This window comes from Haliotis cracherodii, unplaced genomic scaffold (assembly GCF_022045235.1).
Source record: "Haliotis cracherodii isolate W230 unplaced genomic scaffold, xgHalCrac1.p SCAF_14, whole genome shotgun sequence".
NCBI classification, from domain to species: domain Eukaryota; kingdom Metazoa; phylum Mollusca; class Gastropoda; order Lepetellida; family Haliotidae; genus Haliotis; species Haliotis cracherodii.
Window position 1 is genome coordinate 10,555,465 of NW_027266269.1, and position 13,904 is coordinate 10,569,368.

At 40.8% G+C, this 13,904-nt stretch overlaps 1 protein-coding gene across 1 annotated transcript; it reads left to right on the plus strand.

Annotated features, from left to right (window-relative positions):
* The first annotated feature begins 606 nt into the window (after positions 1–606).
* LOC139460532 (perlwapin-like) lies at positions 607–6,756 on the plus strand. Its single transcript, XM_071242000.1, has 6 exons — positions 607–691; positions 3,000–3,023; positions 3,667–3,741; positions 5,004–5,063; positions 5,543–5,636; positions 6,634–6,756. Exons 1-6 carry the CDS (start codon positions 643–645, stop codon positions 6,710–6,712), a joined length of 381 nt encoding a protein of 126 aa, XP_071098101.1. The 5' UTR covers positions 607–642; the 3' UTR covers positions 6,713–6,756.
* Positions 6,757–13,904: the final 7,148 nt, after the last annotated feature.

Here is a 13,904-nt window from a genome sequence, read left to right on the forward strand (position 1 = left end):
CAGTACCATCATATTCACACTACTGGTAATCGTGTACATTTTTTGGTAAAATTATTATCCCCAAACACTGTCGTGTGCAGCACATATGTAACGTGCGAGTTACAATCGAAATATAATGTTCGTCTTGAAGTAAAAGCTCAAACCGCATCTTCTTTCTTTTGTTCTTTAATGACGTCACCAGTGAAGATCAGGGTTAGAATTGATCTCCAGCAACCCATGCTTCTCGTAAGAGGCGACTTAAAGGCTCGCTGACTTTGTTAATGCATGTAATCGAACCCTATATTTGTCATTCTGAAGCTAATGATGCCATCACTGGATTGTCTTACCCATATTCAGTTATTTACAGACCTCCGTCATAGAGCTGGAATATTGAGTTTTACCAGGATACCAGACAACAGACAAAGTTATTAGCTATATTTCTCGACGTCGCCATGCCAGTTTCCGGTTCCAGTGAATAGCACAACTCACAACTAAATTGTTTGACATTTCGTGAAATAAATCTGTAGATGTCACACCTGCTTCATTTAATCTAATCCCAGTGTTTATCATTGTGTAGCAGCTGTCCAGCTGTCGCGGAGGTCGACTGATAATGTGTTCTAGGTGTACGACTCCAGTGAACCTATCCCAGTCGCTGATACCACCATGAAGGTCCTGATTCTCTGTGCTGCTCTCTGTACTGTGGCTTTGTCAGGTAATGCATGGCTTTGTCCTCCATGTATTTATAATATTACCTTTACGCCTACTGCAGAGCTACATAATGATATTCTATCAGAAGTCACAAATGTCTTCACATCAGGCATTTTGTTGTTAAGCTTTAATAAGTTAATGATCTGTGTTTAAAGCCAGGCGGCAACCGCGGGTAGCTTCGTGGTTAAAGCATACTCCAGTTACGCCAAAGACCCGGGTTCGATTCCATATATGGCTACAATGTAAGAAAGCCCATTCATTGGTCCCCCGCTGAACTATCGCTATCAGCGGCGTAAAAACATGCACACTCACTCCCAGGCGGCAAACTCTTTGCTCGTCAAATAATATTTGCATTAAAAAAAATGTCCCTATAGAAAATAAAATGTTATGCAGAATGTTATATCAACACGGGCACATTAAGGATAAAACAATACTCGTTCGAATTAATGCATCCGTTGACTAGTTGCACTATTCCACTCATAGCCTCTGTTGGTAGACTGTTCAGATCATTGGTGTCTCTTTCATTATTACGACAAATATTTGAACATATTTGTACATAAGTTAGGGGTTTTGCTGAAGAAAAAACCTGAACAACTAACAGTAAAATGGGAATTGTAAAACACATGTGCCAAAAATGAATGGTCACAGACAACTGTTGACAAAATAAGACATTAATTAGCTCCATATGCAATTCAGCAATGTCCCCAAACTTTCAACAGAACAATTACAAACAGTCCACGGCAGCAAGGCCAGTTTCGGTGACTTAACAAACATATGAGTCAATACCCTGTTAGGCTCACTGTGTGAGTGCATGTTGTTTAACTCCGTATCATCTTTCTCCCAGGGGCGGTCGGGTAGCCTAGTGGTTAAAGCGTTCGCTCGTCACGCCAAAGACCCGGGTTCGATTCCCGACATGGGTACAATGTGTGGAGCCCATTTCTGGTGTCCCCTGCCGTGATGTTGCTGGAATATTGCTAAAGCGGCGTAAAATCATACTCACTCACTTTCTCACAGATTTACCAATACGAGCCTGTGGCGATCTTGCATTGACCACAAGGTAATGGGTACAATCAGATAAACTGTCAGGCAAAAGAAGGTACATGGAACTTGGATTTCGCCAAAAATGTACAAACATTATCAAAACTGTGACAGGCTGAAAACAGGAACCGACAGACTGCAAGCATTAGGTCCTGAACACCGTTCTGATACCCGTATCACCACGGAATAACCATTCCTTGTTTGGTTCATGCTCAACCTCAATCAAACACGGGTGTGTGCTTCACTGTGCCTGGCAGTTTAGATCCACTGTTCGGACAAGGGTGCTCACAGCCAGCTAACTAACGCATTGAAGGACCCAAAAAATAATTTCAGTCGACCGTATCATACAATGCATGAAGCTGTGTTCTGATTCATTGTACTCTGGTGTCTTATAAGTACATGATATTGTACGATCGCTTGACTAAAATGCCTCGAAACGGCTCCTAACTATAACCTGCCGGGCAAGGGAAAGTATACACCCATTCTTGATGGTGGCTAAAAATAAAACAAACAAGACATTGTTACTCGATATAGGATACGAGTATCATAGTTGTGAGTATGGCATTAAACAAAGTCTATATTCCCAAGCTAAACTGCCGGGGAAATTAAATCATGTCCGTCAGTTTGATGGTGGCTAAAAATGAAACAAACAAGACATGGTTACTTGATATAGGATACGAGTATCATAGTTGTTAGTATGGCATTAAACATCAAACATACAAATACTACCACATGTTGCATTCCAATCTGGCATATCGCGATCACAGTAGACACTATCTTACCTCTGATTGTAACTATACATTAGTGATACTGAGCTTCTCTGACAGTGCGTTGGCATTTGATGAATTTGGCCTGGATCTTAGCGGCAACCTGTAAATGAATAGGGTCAGGAACTAAGCAGCAGCCTGTCAATGAATATAACCACAGCCGGGATCTTAGCGGCAACCTGTAAATGAACAGGGTCAGGAACTAAGCAGCAGCCTGTCAATGAATAGCACCAGGATCTAAGCGGGAACCTGTCAGTGAATATGGGCAGGATCTAAGCGGGAACCTGACAATGAATATGGCCAGGATCTAAGCGGCAACCTGTCAATGAATATGGCCAGGATCTAAACGGCAACCTGTCAATGAATAGCACCAGGATATAAGCGGCAACCTGTCGACAGAGACGTTAACGCTTCCAACTGACATAAACCATGCAAACATCTAGAGTTCTGAATTCCAAAATGGAATTATATCTGTTTTATATAAATATGTCCATTCGTTTTTTTCAGCCCTGATTCCAAGTCATTCGAGTGGTCAGTATGAATTAAATATTTATATAAAGCAACAAACACATGTATTTACAAGCATCGTAAGTGGAAAAGATTGTATGAGGCGTTCATCAGTGTGGAGCAAAGTACAGCAGTGTAGCCATGAACGGCAGTGCCCATGTTGTGTTTCCGTACATTACCGGCTTGTGCTTGGTGTATGTGGCGACTAACGGGATCGGGTGGACAGGCTCGCCGACTTGGTTGATGCATGACATAGCACCCCAAATGCGTGGATCGATGCTCATGATATCAATCACTGGGTTGTCTGTTTCAGACTCGATTATTTACGGACGTCGTCTTATAGCTGGAATATTTCTGAGTGCGGCGTAAAACAACAAACAAAACAGACAAATCATTGGCTGGTATATGGAAGAATATGGCGAAATCCCATTTAAATAGGACTAATAATGAAATGTATGTACAATTAATGTGAAGACCTCAACTTTTCAAAGGCATAAGGTTCCCAATGTGAACCATTGACTTATTCATGATAACATCTGACATAATATATAAGTTCTTTATGTTGTCATGTGAATGTTGTGAGATATGTCGAAGGCATGTGTTTTGTGTGATCTGTATGCTAATCAAGCATATGTGCACTGCACGAAACTCTGTATTTATCCCACAGAATGTCCACCCATCAAACCTGGCAGTGTCGGGATCTGCGCTTTCATGTGTGGAGCTTGGGGCGACTGTCCAGATGGTAGGTTGAGTGAGTGAGTGAGTGAGTGAGTTTGGGTGGGTGGGTGGGTGAGTGAGTGAGTGAGTGAGTTTGGGTGGGTGGGTGGTTGGGTTTTTGCAGTGAGTGAGCGAGTGAGTGAGTGAGTGAGTGAGTGAGTGAGTGATCTATTTCCTTCACCAATGAAACAAAGTGACGTCATGTGGTAATGTGCTAATAGCGGAAGGTTATCTAAGAACTAACTTCAGAGTAGGCTATACCTTAGAGTAGGCTATAGAGTGACGGACAAACTGTATGAAAGTCGGAGCTTGCGACGTCAAAATGGCCGACACGATAAACGTGACGGGGAGATTTCCGAAGTTGTTAATGAACCTGTGGCGGTTACATATGTGGCGAATCATCATTGATCAATTGGCCGATCAACTAGACATCAACTCAAAGGTAAATTTGTAGATTTACGTAGACCGTCACTGTCGTTCAAGACACGGATCGAGTCGATTCTACGACAGTTTGGATGTGCATTTCTTCGTTTTGTTCGCTAGGATTGGTCATTGCGAGAATATTCATAAACGATCATGCAGTCAAATTCTCTGACGTTTCTCAATGTATGCTATGCTGAATTCAAGATTAAAGGATCTACATGATCAGAAACAACGCTTTGGTGTGTCTTCGGGCAAGTGATATCCCAGGGTTTCCCCAGGAATGTGGAAGTAGTCCGTCAGTGTTTAAGTCATTTCAAGAATACAGTATCGAGAAGAACGTATGAACGTCCAATTGTGTCGTTCATATATGTCATGTGACCGACCTCTCGTACAATGGAAATGACGTATATCGTGTAAACTTCAAATTTTAAAAAAAAATTCACACGATCATTCTACCCTTATGGAAAACATATGCAAAATATGACATTCTTTTGTTAACTCAGTACTACAGAGAGCCTTGTGTAATCATCACTGTTTATACAAGACCGGTTGTGCACCAGTGCAATTACCTTTTCACGCGCACCAGTGTATTTATTCTCGCCACCACCCAGACAACATTATCGGGGAGCTCAAAAGGATTAGGAAATAATGGGTTATAAAGATGTTTTTACACGCCATTTGAGTCGTACTGATATTATCTGTGTAAGGATTCATGTATATCCCACGCTCTCGCTCGGTAAATACATGCATTATGACACTCGTTTCTCCAAATCAGTATGACAAGCGTGCTCATATACTATTCTCCATATCGTTTCTTATAGATCCAGTGGTAAAGTAAGTACATGTATATGATTTCCCTTTCAGATGAGATTTGCTGCCCAACAGCGTGTGGAGGATCCTCGTGTACGAAGAAACATCAGACACGTGGGTATCCTTCACAGTTTACAAACATCAGCTATGTGTGTGTGTGTGTGTGTGTGTGTGTGTGTATGTATGTATGTATGTGTGCGTGTGTGTGTGTGTTTGTGTGTTGGTTATTTAACGCAGCACTCCGTGATATGACAGCGCTATGGCAGTTGTCTGGACAAGACAATCCAGTGATTGATAGTATACTCAACGATCAACGCCATTGGGGCTCGTAAAACACTTAAATATCGAGTCTGGCGGCAATATTGCCTATGTGACGTTAAATATTACCTCACTCACTCACTCACTCGAGTCTGATCTAGGTCGCTTGGACCAGCCTGAATCCTAACAGGGGAAAAGGTTAATACCTGTTGCTCAATATTTTTACTAAATTTAAGTAATAACTAGAATCTGACAGCTGAGTGTTACAAGATTATTTACGTTGTGAAACTATTAATTTTCTGTATGTAGGAGTACGTGCAATGTCCGTGTTACAGGTGCCCTTTGTCCATCCGGGGTCACGATTGTCAACTGTTTCGTTGACCCATGCATGTTCGCCAAGTGTCCATCGCATCCTTCAGCAACCTGCAGGTAAGACCGCAGTGTGTTACCTGTACACTTGGAGCCGTTGAGCCAGTGGGGTTTAAGACCGCAGTGTGTTACCTGTACGCGTAGACACGTTGGGCAAGTGTTGTTTGTGGGTGTAGGTCTTTAGTGTGTTACCTGTACATGTCGATACGTTGGGGCGTGGTGCTGCTGGTTCTGGCAAATCTATAATATTATACTTTTCGTGCTCGCTTAAGGGACGCAAATCGTGTCTGTGTGTCTCTGTCTCGCTCTCTCTCTCCCACTGTCTCTCTCTCTCTGTCTCTCTCTCTTTCTCTCTCTCTCTCTCTCTCTCTCTCTCTCTCTCTCTCTCTCTCTCTCTCTCTTTCTGTGTGTCTCTCTCTCTCACACACACATACTTCACACGTCCACACTCATTGCCTTCTTTAATTCAATCAAACATTTTGCATTTAACTGAAAGTTGTGATGATGGCGCCAAGTATGAGGAAACCATCACCGTGCCGAGATGTCAAAGGCGCATGATGGTGTAGTGTTCCACGTTGAAGTAGACACTCACCACCATGGGCTGCTACACAACTCCAGTCTTGATCTAACTGTTGTTGTAGTACGATGTATAAAACATATATATTGTCGGGCTCGATGCCCCACATGGGTAAACTATGTGAAGCCAATATCTGCTGTCCCCCAAGGTAATATTGCTAAAAGAGGCGGGAAGCCATTCTCACTCACAGTGTTATTTTCATGAACGTCAAAAGCACGATATTTTTTAAATCAGCTGACATACAAAGTTGGTGTTGAATGACATCATTCTTGCTTGCCACATTCCCCTTGGTAACTGCATTTGTCTAACCAATGAATTATTGACAGCAATATGACATATTCATCTTCAACAAGTTGCCCTTTATACGCCGACGTGAATATCGCTGGAATGTTGCTAACCGCGGCGTAAAACCATATTCACTCTCGGTAATACAGACAATAGGATTGTATTTGCTTTTTAAATCTTGTCCTATATTTTCAGATCAAACTACTGCGGTGGTTGCAATGCCGAATTCTACTTGGACGGTAAAAAGATTACCGGATGCGGAAATTCAGCCTAAATTGTATTTAAAAGAAACACACCTATGAGAAAATGAAAATGAAAATGGTTTCTCATGACACTCTTTCTCTTACCTACCTTATATTGACCGCCTCAGTGGTGTAGTGGTAAAGCGTCTCCCCTGGAAGCAGAAGGCCGGTGGTTCGATCCCAGGCCGCGTCATACAGTCATACCTTAAGACGTTAAACACTAGTACTTGTTGTTGTCCTGCCTGGCGCTCGGTATAAATGAGCTAACACAAGGGCAGGTCGGCTCAGAGTCGGTATACTGTGTCTGAGTGGGGAAGATATATTAAACTGCAGCTTGGTATCTCGGTGGGTTTGCATTATAAAACAGGCAAGCAGCCACACCAAACATCACACGCACGAACGCACACACACACACACACACACACACACACACACATGACTAAGGAGACACCACATGTGCTACATTAACGTCAGTGTGGGCAGGGCCGAAGCCCTAGAAATTCTCAGGAGTCAAGCGGCCACCCATCCCGTTACTCTCCGCTACCAGCGTCGCTCAACCTCGCATGATTTGTGACTTATGTGCTGTACATAGAAGTATATTGAGTTCTTCATAATGTTCTCAGATCTTATCTACTTTGCATTATACCATCGCCTTTAAAGTCCACTCTCTGCTACCAGCGTCGCTCAACCTCATATGATTTGTGACTTATGTGCTGTACATAGAAGTATATTGAGTTCTTCATAATGTTCTCAGATCTTATCTACTATGCATTATACCATCGCCTTTAAAGTCCACTCTCTGCTACCAGCGTCGCTCAACTTCGCATGATTTGTGACTTATGCGCTGTACATAGAAGCATATTGAGTTCTTCATAATGTTCTCGGATCTTATCTACTTTGCATTATACCATCGCCTTTAAAGTCCACTCTCTGCTACCAGCGTCGCTCAACCTCGCATGATTTGTGACTTATGCGCTGTACATAGAAGTATATTGAGTTCTTCATAATGTTCTCGGATCTTATCTACTTTGCATTATACCATCGCCTTTAAAGTCCACTCTCTGCTACCAGCGTCGCTCAACTTCTCATGATTTGTGACTTATGCGCTGTACATAGAAGTATATTGAGTTCTTCATAATGTTCTCGGATCTTATCTACTTTGCATTATACCATCGCCTTTAAAGTCCACTCTCTGCTACCAGCGTCGCTCAACCTTGCATGATTTGTGACTTATGCGCTGTACATAGAAGTATATTGAGTTCTTCATAATGTTCTCGGATCTTATCTACTTTGCATTATACCATCGCCTTTAAAGTCCACTCTCTGCTACCAGCGTCGCTCAACTTCGCATGATTTGTGACTTATGCGCTGTACATAGAAGTATATTGAGTTCTTCATAATGTTCTCGGATCTTATCTACTTTGCATTATACCATCGCCTTTAAAGTCCACTCTCTGCTACCAGCGTCGCTCAACTTCGCATGATTTGTGACTTATGCGCTGTACATAGAAGTATATTGAGTTCTTCATAATGTTCTCAGATCTTATCTACTTTGCATTATACCATCGCCTTTAAAGTCCACTCTCTGCTACCAGCGTCGCTCAACTTCGCATGATTTGTGACTTATGCGCTGTACATAGAAGTATATTGAGTTCTTCATAATGTTCTCGGATCTTTTCTACTTTGCATTATTACCACCGCCTTTAAAGTCCACAGATATGGTTGAAACTTAGTTTGTTGAGTGTCTATGTATGAGTAGCAAGCGGTATGCCCGATGACGTCACTCATGACAATTTCTGTTATGTATTAATGCGGCAGTGAGATCATGAGAATAGACGAAATAGTCATCGAAAATAGAGTGATGTTGGAAATAGTAATGGACTCGTGCCTTTCAATACTATATATCTCACAACTCTATATTCAAAACGTGTTTCCATCAACCGTTAGGAAAAAAACTGGTGACGAATGACAGCCAGGCTGATACAAAGCAACATAGGGTATATTTCTCTTTTGCAATAAAACTGCTGGATACAAACTGTTCTACATTTATCAGGTGCTGATAACATAGGCATACAGTAACACACATATCATATAAAGAAAACAAGGTGCTCAAAGTGAAGCCCTTTTCCCTCTACATTCTCAACATAGTCTCTATCAGAAGTGTTTGGCTTGTGTTGGGTCCGACTTGGCCCGGGCGGTCAAAATCTACTTTAAACACGCAGATCTTGTGTTTACATCTTTAGACTAGTGTTATATCTACCTATATACCACTTTATAATGTCACAGTATATCGCATTCAAAGAAAACTGGGCCGTTAAAGTCAAGCTCTTTTACTGTATTTTCTTAAGAAAATCTCTGTCAGTAGTGTTCGGTCCGACTTGGCACGGGCTGTCAAAATCAACTTAAACCGCACAGATGTATCATCAAATGGATTCACATCTATAGATTAGTATTATATCTACCTAAATACCACTTTATAGTGTCTCAGATGGCGGTATATAAAGAAAACAAGGTGCTCAAAGTGAAGCCCTTTTCCCTCTAAATTCTCAACGTAGTATCTATCAGAAGTGTTTGGCTCGGGCTGTCAAAATCTACTTTAAACACACAGATGTATCTTCAAATGTGTCTATTCTTACATCTATAGACTAGTGTTATATCTACCTATATAACCACTTACCTAGCGACGGTAGCACATAAAGTATTCATGAATAATTATATTTGATCGTGTTCTAAATGTTGACGACAGTAATAATTTTACCAACGTGTTGATACAGTAGCATTACACAAAGGCAGTTTCTCCAAGCCCATTAATTCATCTGGATGGCAGCCTGTCAGTCAGGGTGGCCTCTTTGGAATGTGGATTTTTAATTCCTACTACAGGACCCGTTTTTTCGCGTGCGTGGACAAAGTCACTGAAGCGCGTGTAAAAGGGCTTTGAGTATCCTGTGTATTGGTGTCACTTCACCGTTAGCGCTTGGTTGATTCCCGGCCTTCATTACCACCAGGAGGCTCGTTTAGCTGTCCGCGGCCTGTACGGTTAGCGGCTGAATGTGGATACATGGAAAGACGTGTGTGTACTTGAATGTGTGTGATTTAAAACTGACGTGTTGCACTATCAGGATTGTTGGTTTGAAAAATTAATACGTGAACTTAACGAGTTTAGTTGTTTATCTATTCATCGTAGCACACAATGAATGATTTACTATTCAATACGACATTCAGTAGATGTTCACATAATGTGTGTGGGCATTTCCTATATCAATTAGCAGCTGATTACTTATTTCATCTACGTCATGGAACAGTTAAGGCATATCGTTTTGATCGTTAGTTTCAGGATGTTAGAAATAAAAGTCAACGGAAGAAATCCGTACGCCTGCTGTCTTATTTCTTTGGTTTATGCAATATGTAGTCAAACCGAATACATATGTTCATTCTGTAATCATGTTCAGATGTCATAATTAGTCTAACAGCTCCATTGTTAGTGAGCACGAAGAATAATAATTATGGGATACATCAGCAGTCACAAAGAGCACCATGTGTTTCAGGAGGGTGTTTGTATCAAGTTCAATTGCGCGTGTTCTGTCAACAATATGTTGCAAAAGCTATAATTTGCCATGGTTATAGAGTATTTACTATTTGAGTTGTTTATTATGTGATTAGCTGCTGCGACTTGTGTAAGTTACTATACTCAACAACAAAAGTTCCTGTGACCCCAATATTTTAGTATATTTTTCAAACAAGTAATGTTTGGTTTTCAGTATTGTAGTAGATGTATGGAATCAAGTCAGTAGATAATAAGTAAGAAGTATCCATCCTCAAATCCTCATTTGATGACGTCACAAGAGCACCTAGTAACCCCACGTGACTGATGACGTCACATAACCTTGACCTTGAGGATGGGGGTGGGGGGTTGGGTGTTGTCAACGTCATTGCCTCATTAATATGCAGAATAACTCATTAATATCCAAATGTATGCATGACGTCACAGGTCAATTAGGTTAATAAAGGGTCAACTGACCAAATGCAATCATGCAATTAATGACTTGACCATTCGTTAACCGTAGAACACGGGATAGTAATGAATGTCCCTATATGGACATGTTACTACGACCGGGGTTGGGTTGGGTCTTGACTCACGCGGAATGGAATGTCATTGTGAGACCATTTTGGCGCGAGAACATGTGGTGAACATTTGAACCTTTTGCTTTGAAGACATTTCTCTGTGGGCATTCGGTGGCGGGCTATGTGCGGTAATATTTAAAAGCCCAGGAACAGGTTCATGTAGAAAGATCTCCCGATATTCAATTACATTCATTAAGGGTCAACTGACCGTATGCAATCCTGCAATTAATTACTTGACCATTCGTTAAACGTAGAACAACACGTGTCTAAAAACAAGATGGCGGACGTTGCCATGAACGCTCACGGGTTGCCACGTGTCCTCGGTTTGAATCTCGCGCCTGACCTACAAGTCAGTTCTATGAGGCACCATCCCACATCTCAGGCTACGTTGATCCATAAGTGCAATAACTCATTCATTGTGAAATATAATCATGACGTCACAGGTCAGAAAGAGTATTGAGAGGTCTGTTGTTCCAATGCAAGAAGGAAATGTGTTAATGAGTCCTTCATTAAGTGAGAACAAAGCATAGTAATGAGTGTCCCTATATGGAAGTGGCTACTACGAGGTTCAAATGTGATTCACGGGGAAAGGAATGTCATTGTTAGACATATTCCATTGATGCATGTATTTCGTGTAGTAATGACTGTCACATGTGGCAAAGAGGGGTGTGAGTTGAATTTCCATAGAAACCACATGTCCAGTTCTTAACTCTTCTAGTGCTACCTCTTATAAGTTCCTTTTAACATTTAGTTGCCATGACAACTATATATAAAAATAAGGGTTAACAGTCTTGACTCCTAGCTAGAGGTCAGCTCGGAGAAATATAGAGTCGGTATCGCGAAACCCGTGTGTTGAAGACTGTAATGTATGCCAGTCTGGTATATGACGTTTTAATACTGTAAAATTCTATTCTTTTTCTAAAAGATGTTTGAGTTCAAAATGTCGGTTCAGTTTCCTAATTTAATTGAAAAATACTTGTTGAACCCATACCCAGAATCATTTTCATGAGAAAAAATAGTGTGAAATAACGTAGTTTCAAGACATTTTTATACGATATCCTTTCACATGTCAACACTTTTCAATGAAAAAAGAATAATGTCTCACGTTTACAAGAGTGTTTCAGTTTTAATGCATAAAACTCTTGTTCTTAAACAATCTGGTGAATAGAAACAGCTGTTTCAACGGGGGGGCGTGTTAGGAGTATTGGGTTGTAGCGGACACGCCTGTTGACTGAGCAAACAACTGTGTTGAATGGAAACAGCTGTGTCAACAGGCGTGGCGTGTTAGGAGTTAGGTGTACTTGGTTGAAGCGGACACGCCTGTTTACTTAGCAAACAAATCTGGTGAATAGAAACAGCTGTGTCAACAGGGGCGTGTTAGGTATATTGGGTTGTAGCGGACACGCCTGTTGACTGAGCAAACAACTGTGTTGAATGGAAACAGCTGTGTCAACAGGGGCGTGTTAGGAATAGTGGGTTGTAGCTGACACGCCTGTTGACTGAGCAAACAAATCTGATGAATGGAAACAGCTGTGTCAACAGGGGCGAGTTAGGAATATTGGGTTGTAATGGACACGCCTGCTGATTGAACAAACAGGGCTCACGAATGAAAACACCTGTGTCAACACAACAGGGGGTGTTGAATATGTGTCAATATTACCCTATAAATAGCAGAGTTGTCATCTAAACCTGACATTCCGTCTCTCTTCGTTCATAAATGAACATTGTGCCTATCTGTGCCATCTATTTTTCACCCTACCTAAAGGTGACTCGGGAGTTTGTTTTTCAAATTGGATAGATTTATTCTTCGTACAAAAGGTAAGAGTTTTATGTTTTAATTTCATAAACAATTATATTAAAAAGATCTTCTAATTATAATTATAATTTCAGTATATCACAAGTATTACATCCTTGCATCAATTTTAAAACAGTGTAAATTTTGTCCCAAGATCTATCATAGTTGCGATTAAGAAAACTCCTATAAATTGTCATGTTGACTTTAATAGTCTGAAAGACAAACTATTCTATTTATTATCTATTTATTTATATATTTCAGAAAATAGAAGTGTTCCAAGCACATTGTTTGCTAGACTTTATGTAAAAAGAATATGTCTACCCCCTTCACAACATCTGTGTATACATGTGAGTTTTGTCAAAAATCCTACAGTAACAAACATAACATTGTTAGACATCAGAGAAATTGTGGCCCAGCTTCCAAACATTTTGATTGTCAAATATGTTCCAAATCATTCAACCGTAGTGATAACTTACAAAGACACATACAAAGTCAACACAAAGATCCACAACCATCTACTTCTACTTCTACCTTTACGTTTACTTGTCATACATGTTCGATCACTTTCCCATCAGTGAAAGATCTCACTAAACACAGGAGACAAACCCATTCAAATCAACAAAGTGGTGGTGGGGCTGCAGCTAAACGTAGGAAAACTAATGTAGATAATCAACAGTCATGTTCGAGACAAGCAATAAATGGAAATGTCAGGGAATTTGATTTTATTCCTCAGGGTCAAGAGGGAAATGATCCCTACTATTATTTTGTGAAAATTCAACCTGACATGATTCATCACTTGAAAACAGAAATTGAAACAAAACATAGTATCAAGTGGGGACTTTGTACCCAATTTAGATTCAGCAAAACAAACTCGGACGGTCTGAATTCATTTACTGAACCTTTCTTTCGAACCAAAATGTCTCCAGCCACCCAAGCTGATGATTTGGATGTGTTGTACACCGTAGCCACAAACACAATCATGAAACTGATGGACAATTACGAAGGAGATAGTTCAAACTTAAACTTTGAAACTGTGTTGAGCGTGAAATTATCCGTGGTTAAATTTCAACCCTTTCGCGGAAGTTCATATCTCCCCCTCCATCCTTCGCTAGAGAACAAGCGCTGTCTGTTAAACATTAAAAACGTGGACGACGACCTCTGTTTTGCCTATTGTGTTTTGGCTCATCTGTTCCCCATTCAGTCTCAACTGGTCGGAGAACAAGTGAATCACTACAAGGACAAACTACACGAGTTAGATTTGAGAGGGTGTGAATTTCCCATGAGTCTTAAACATATTTCAAAATTTG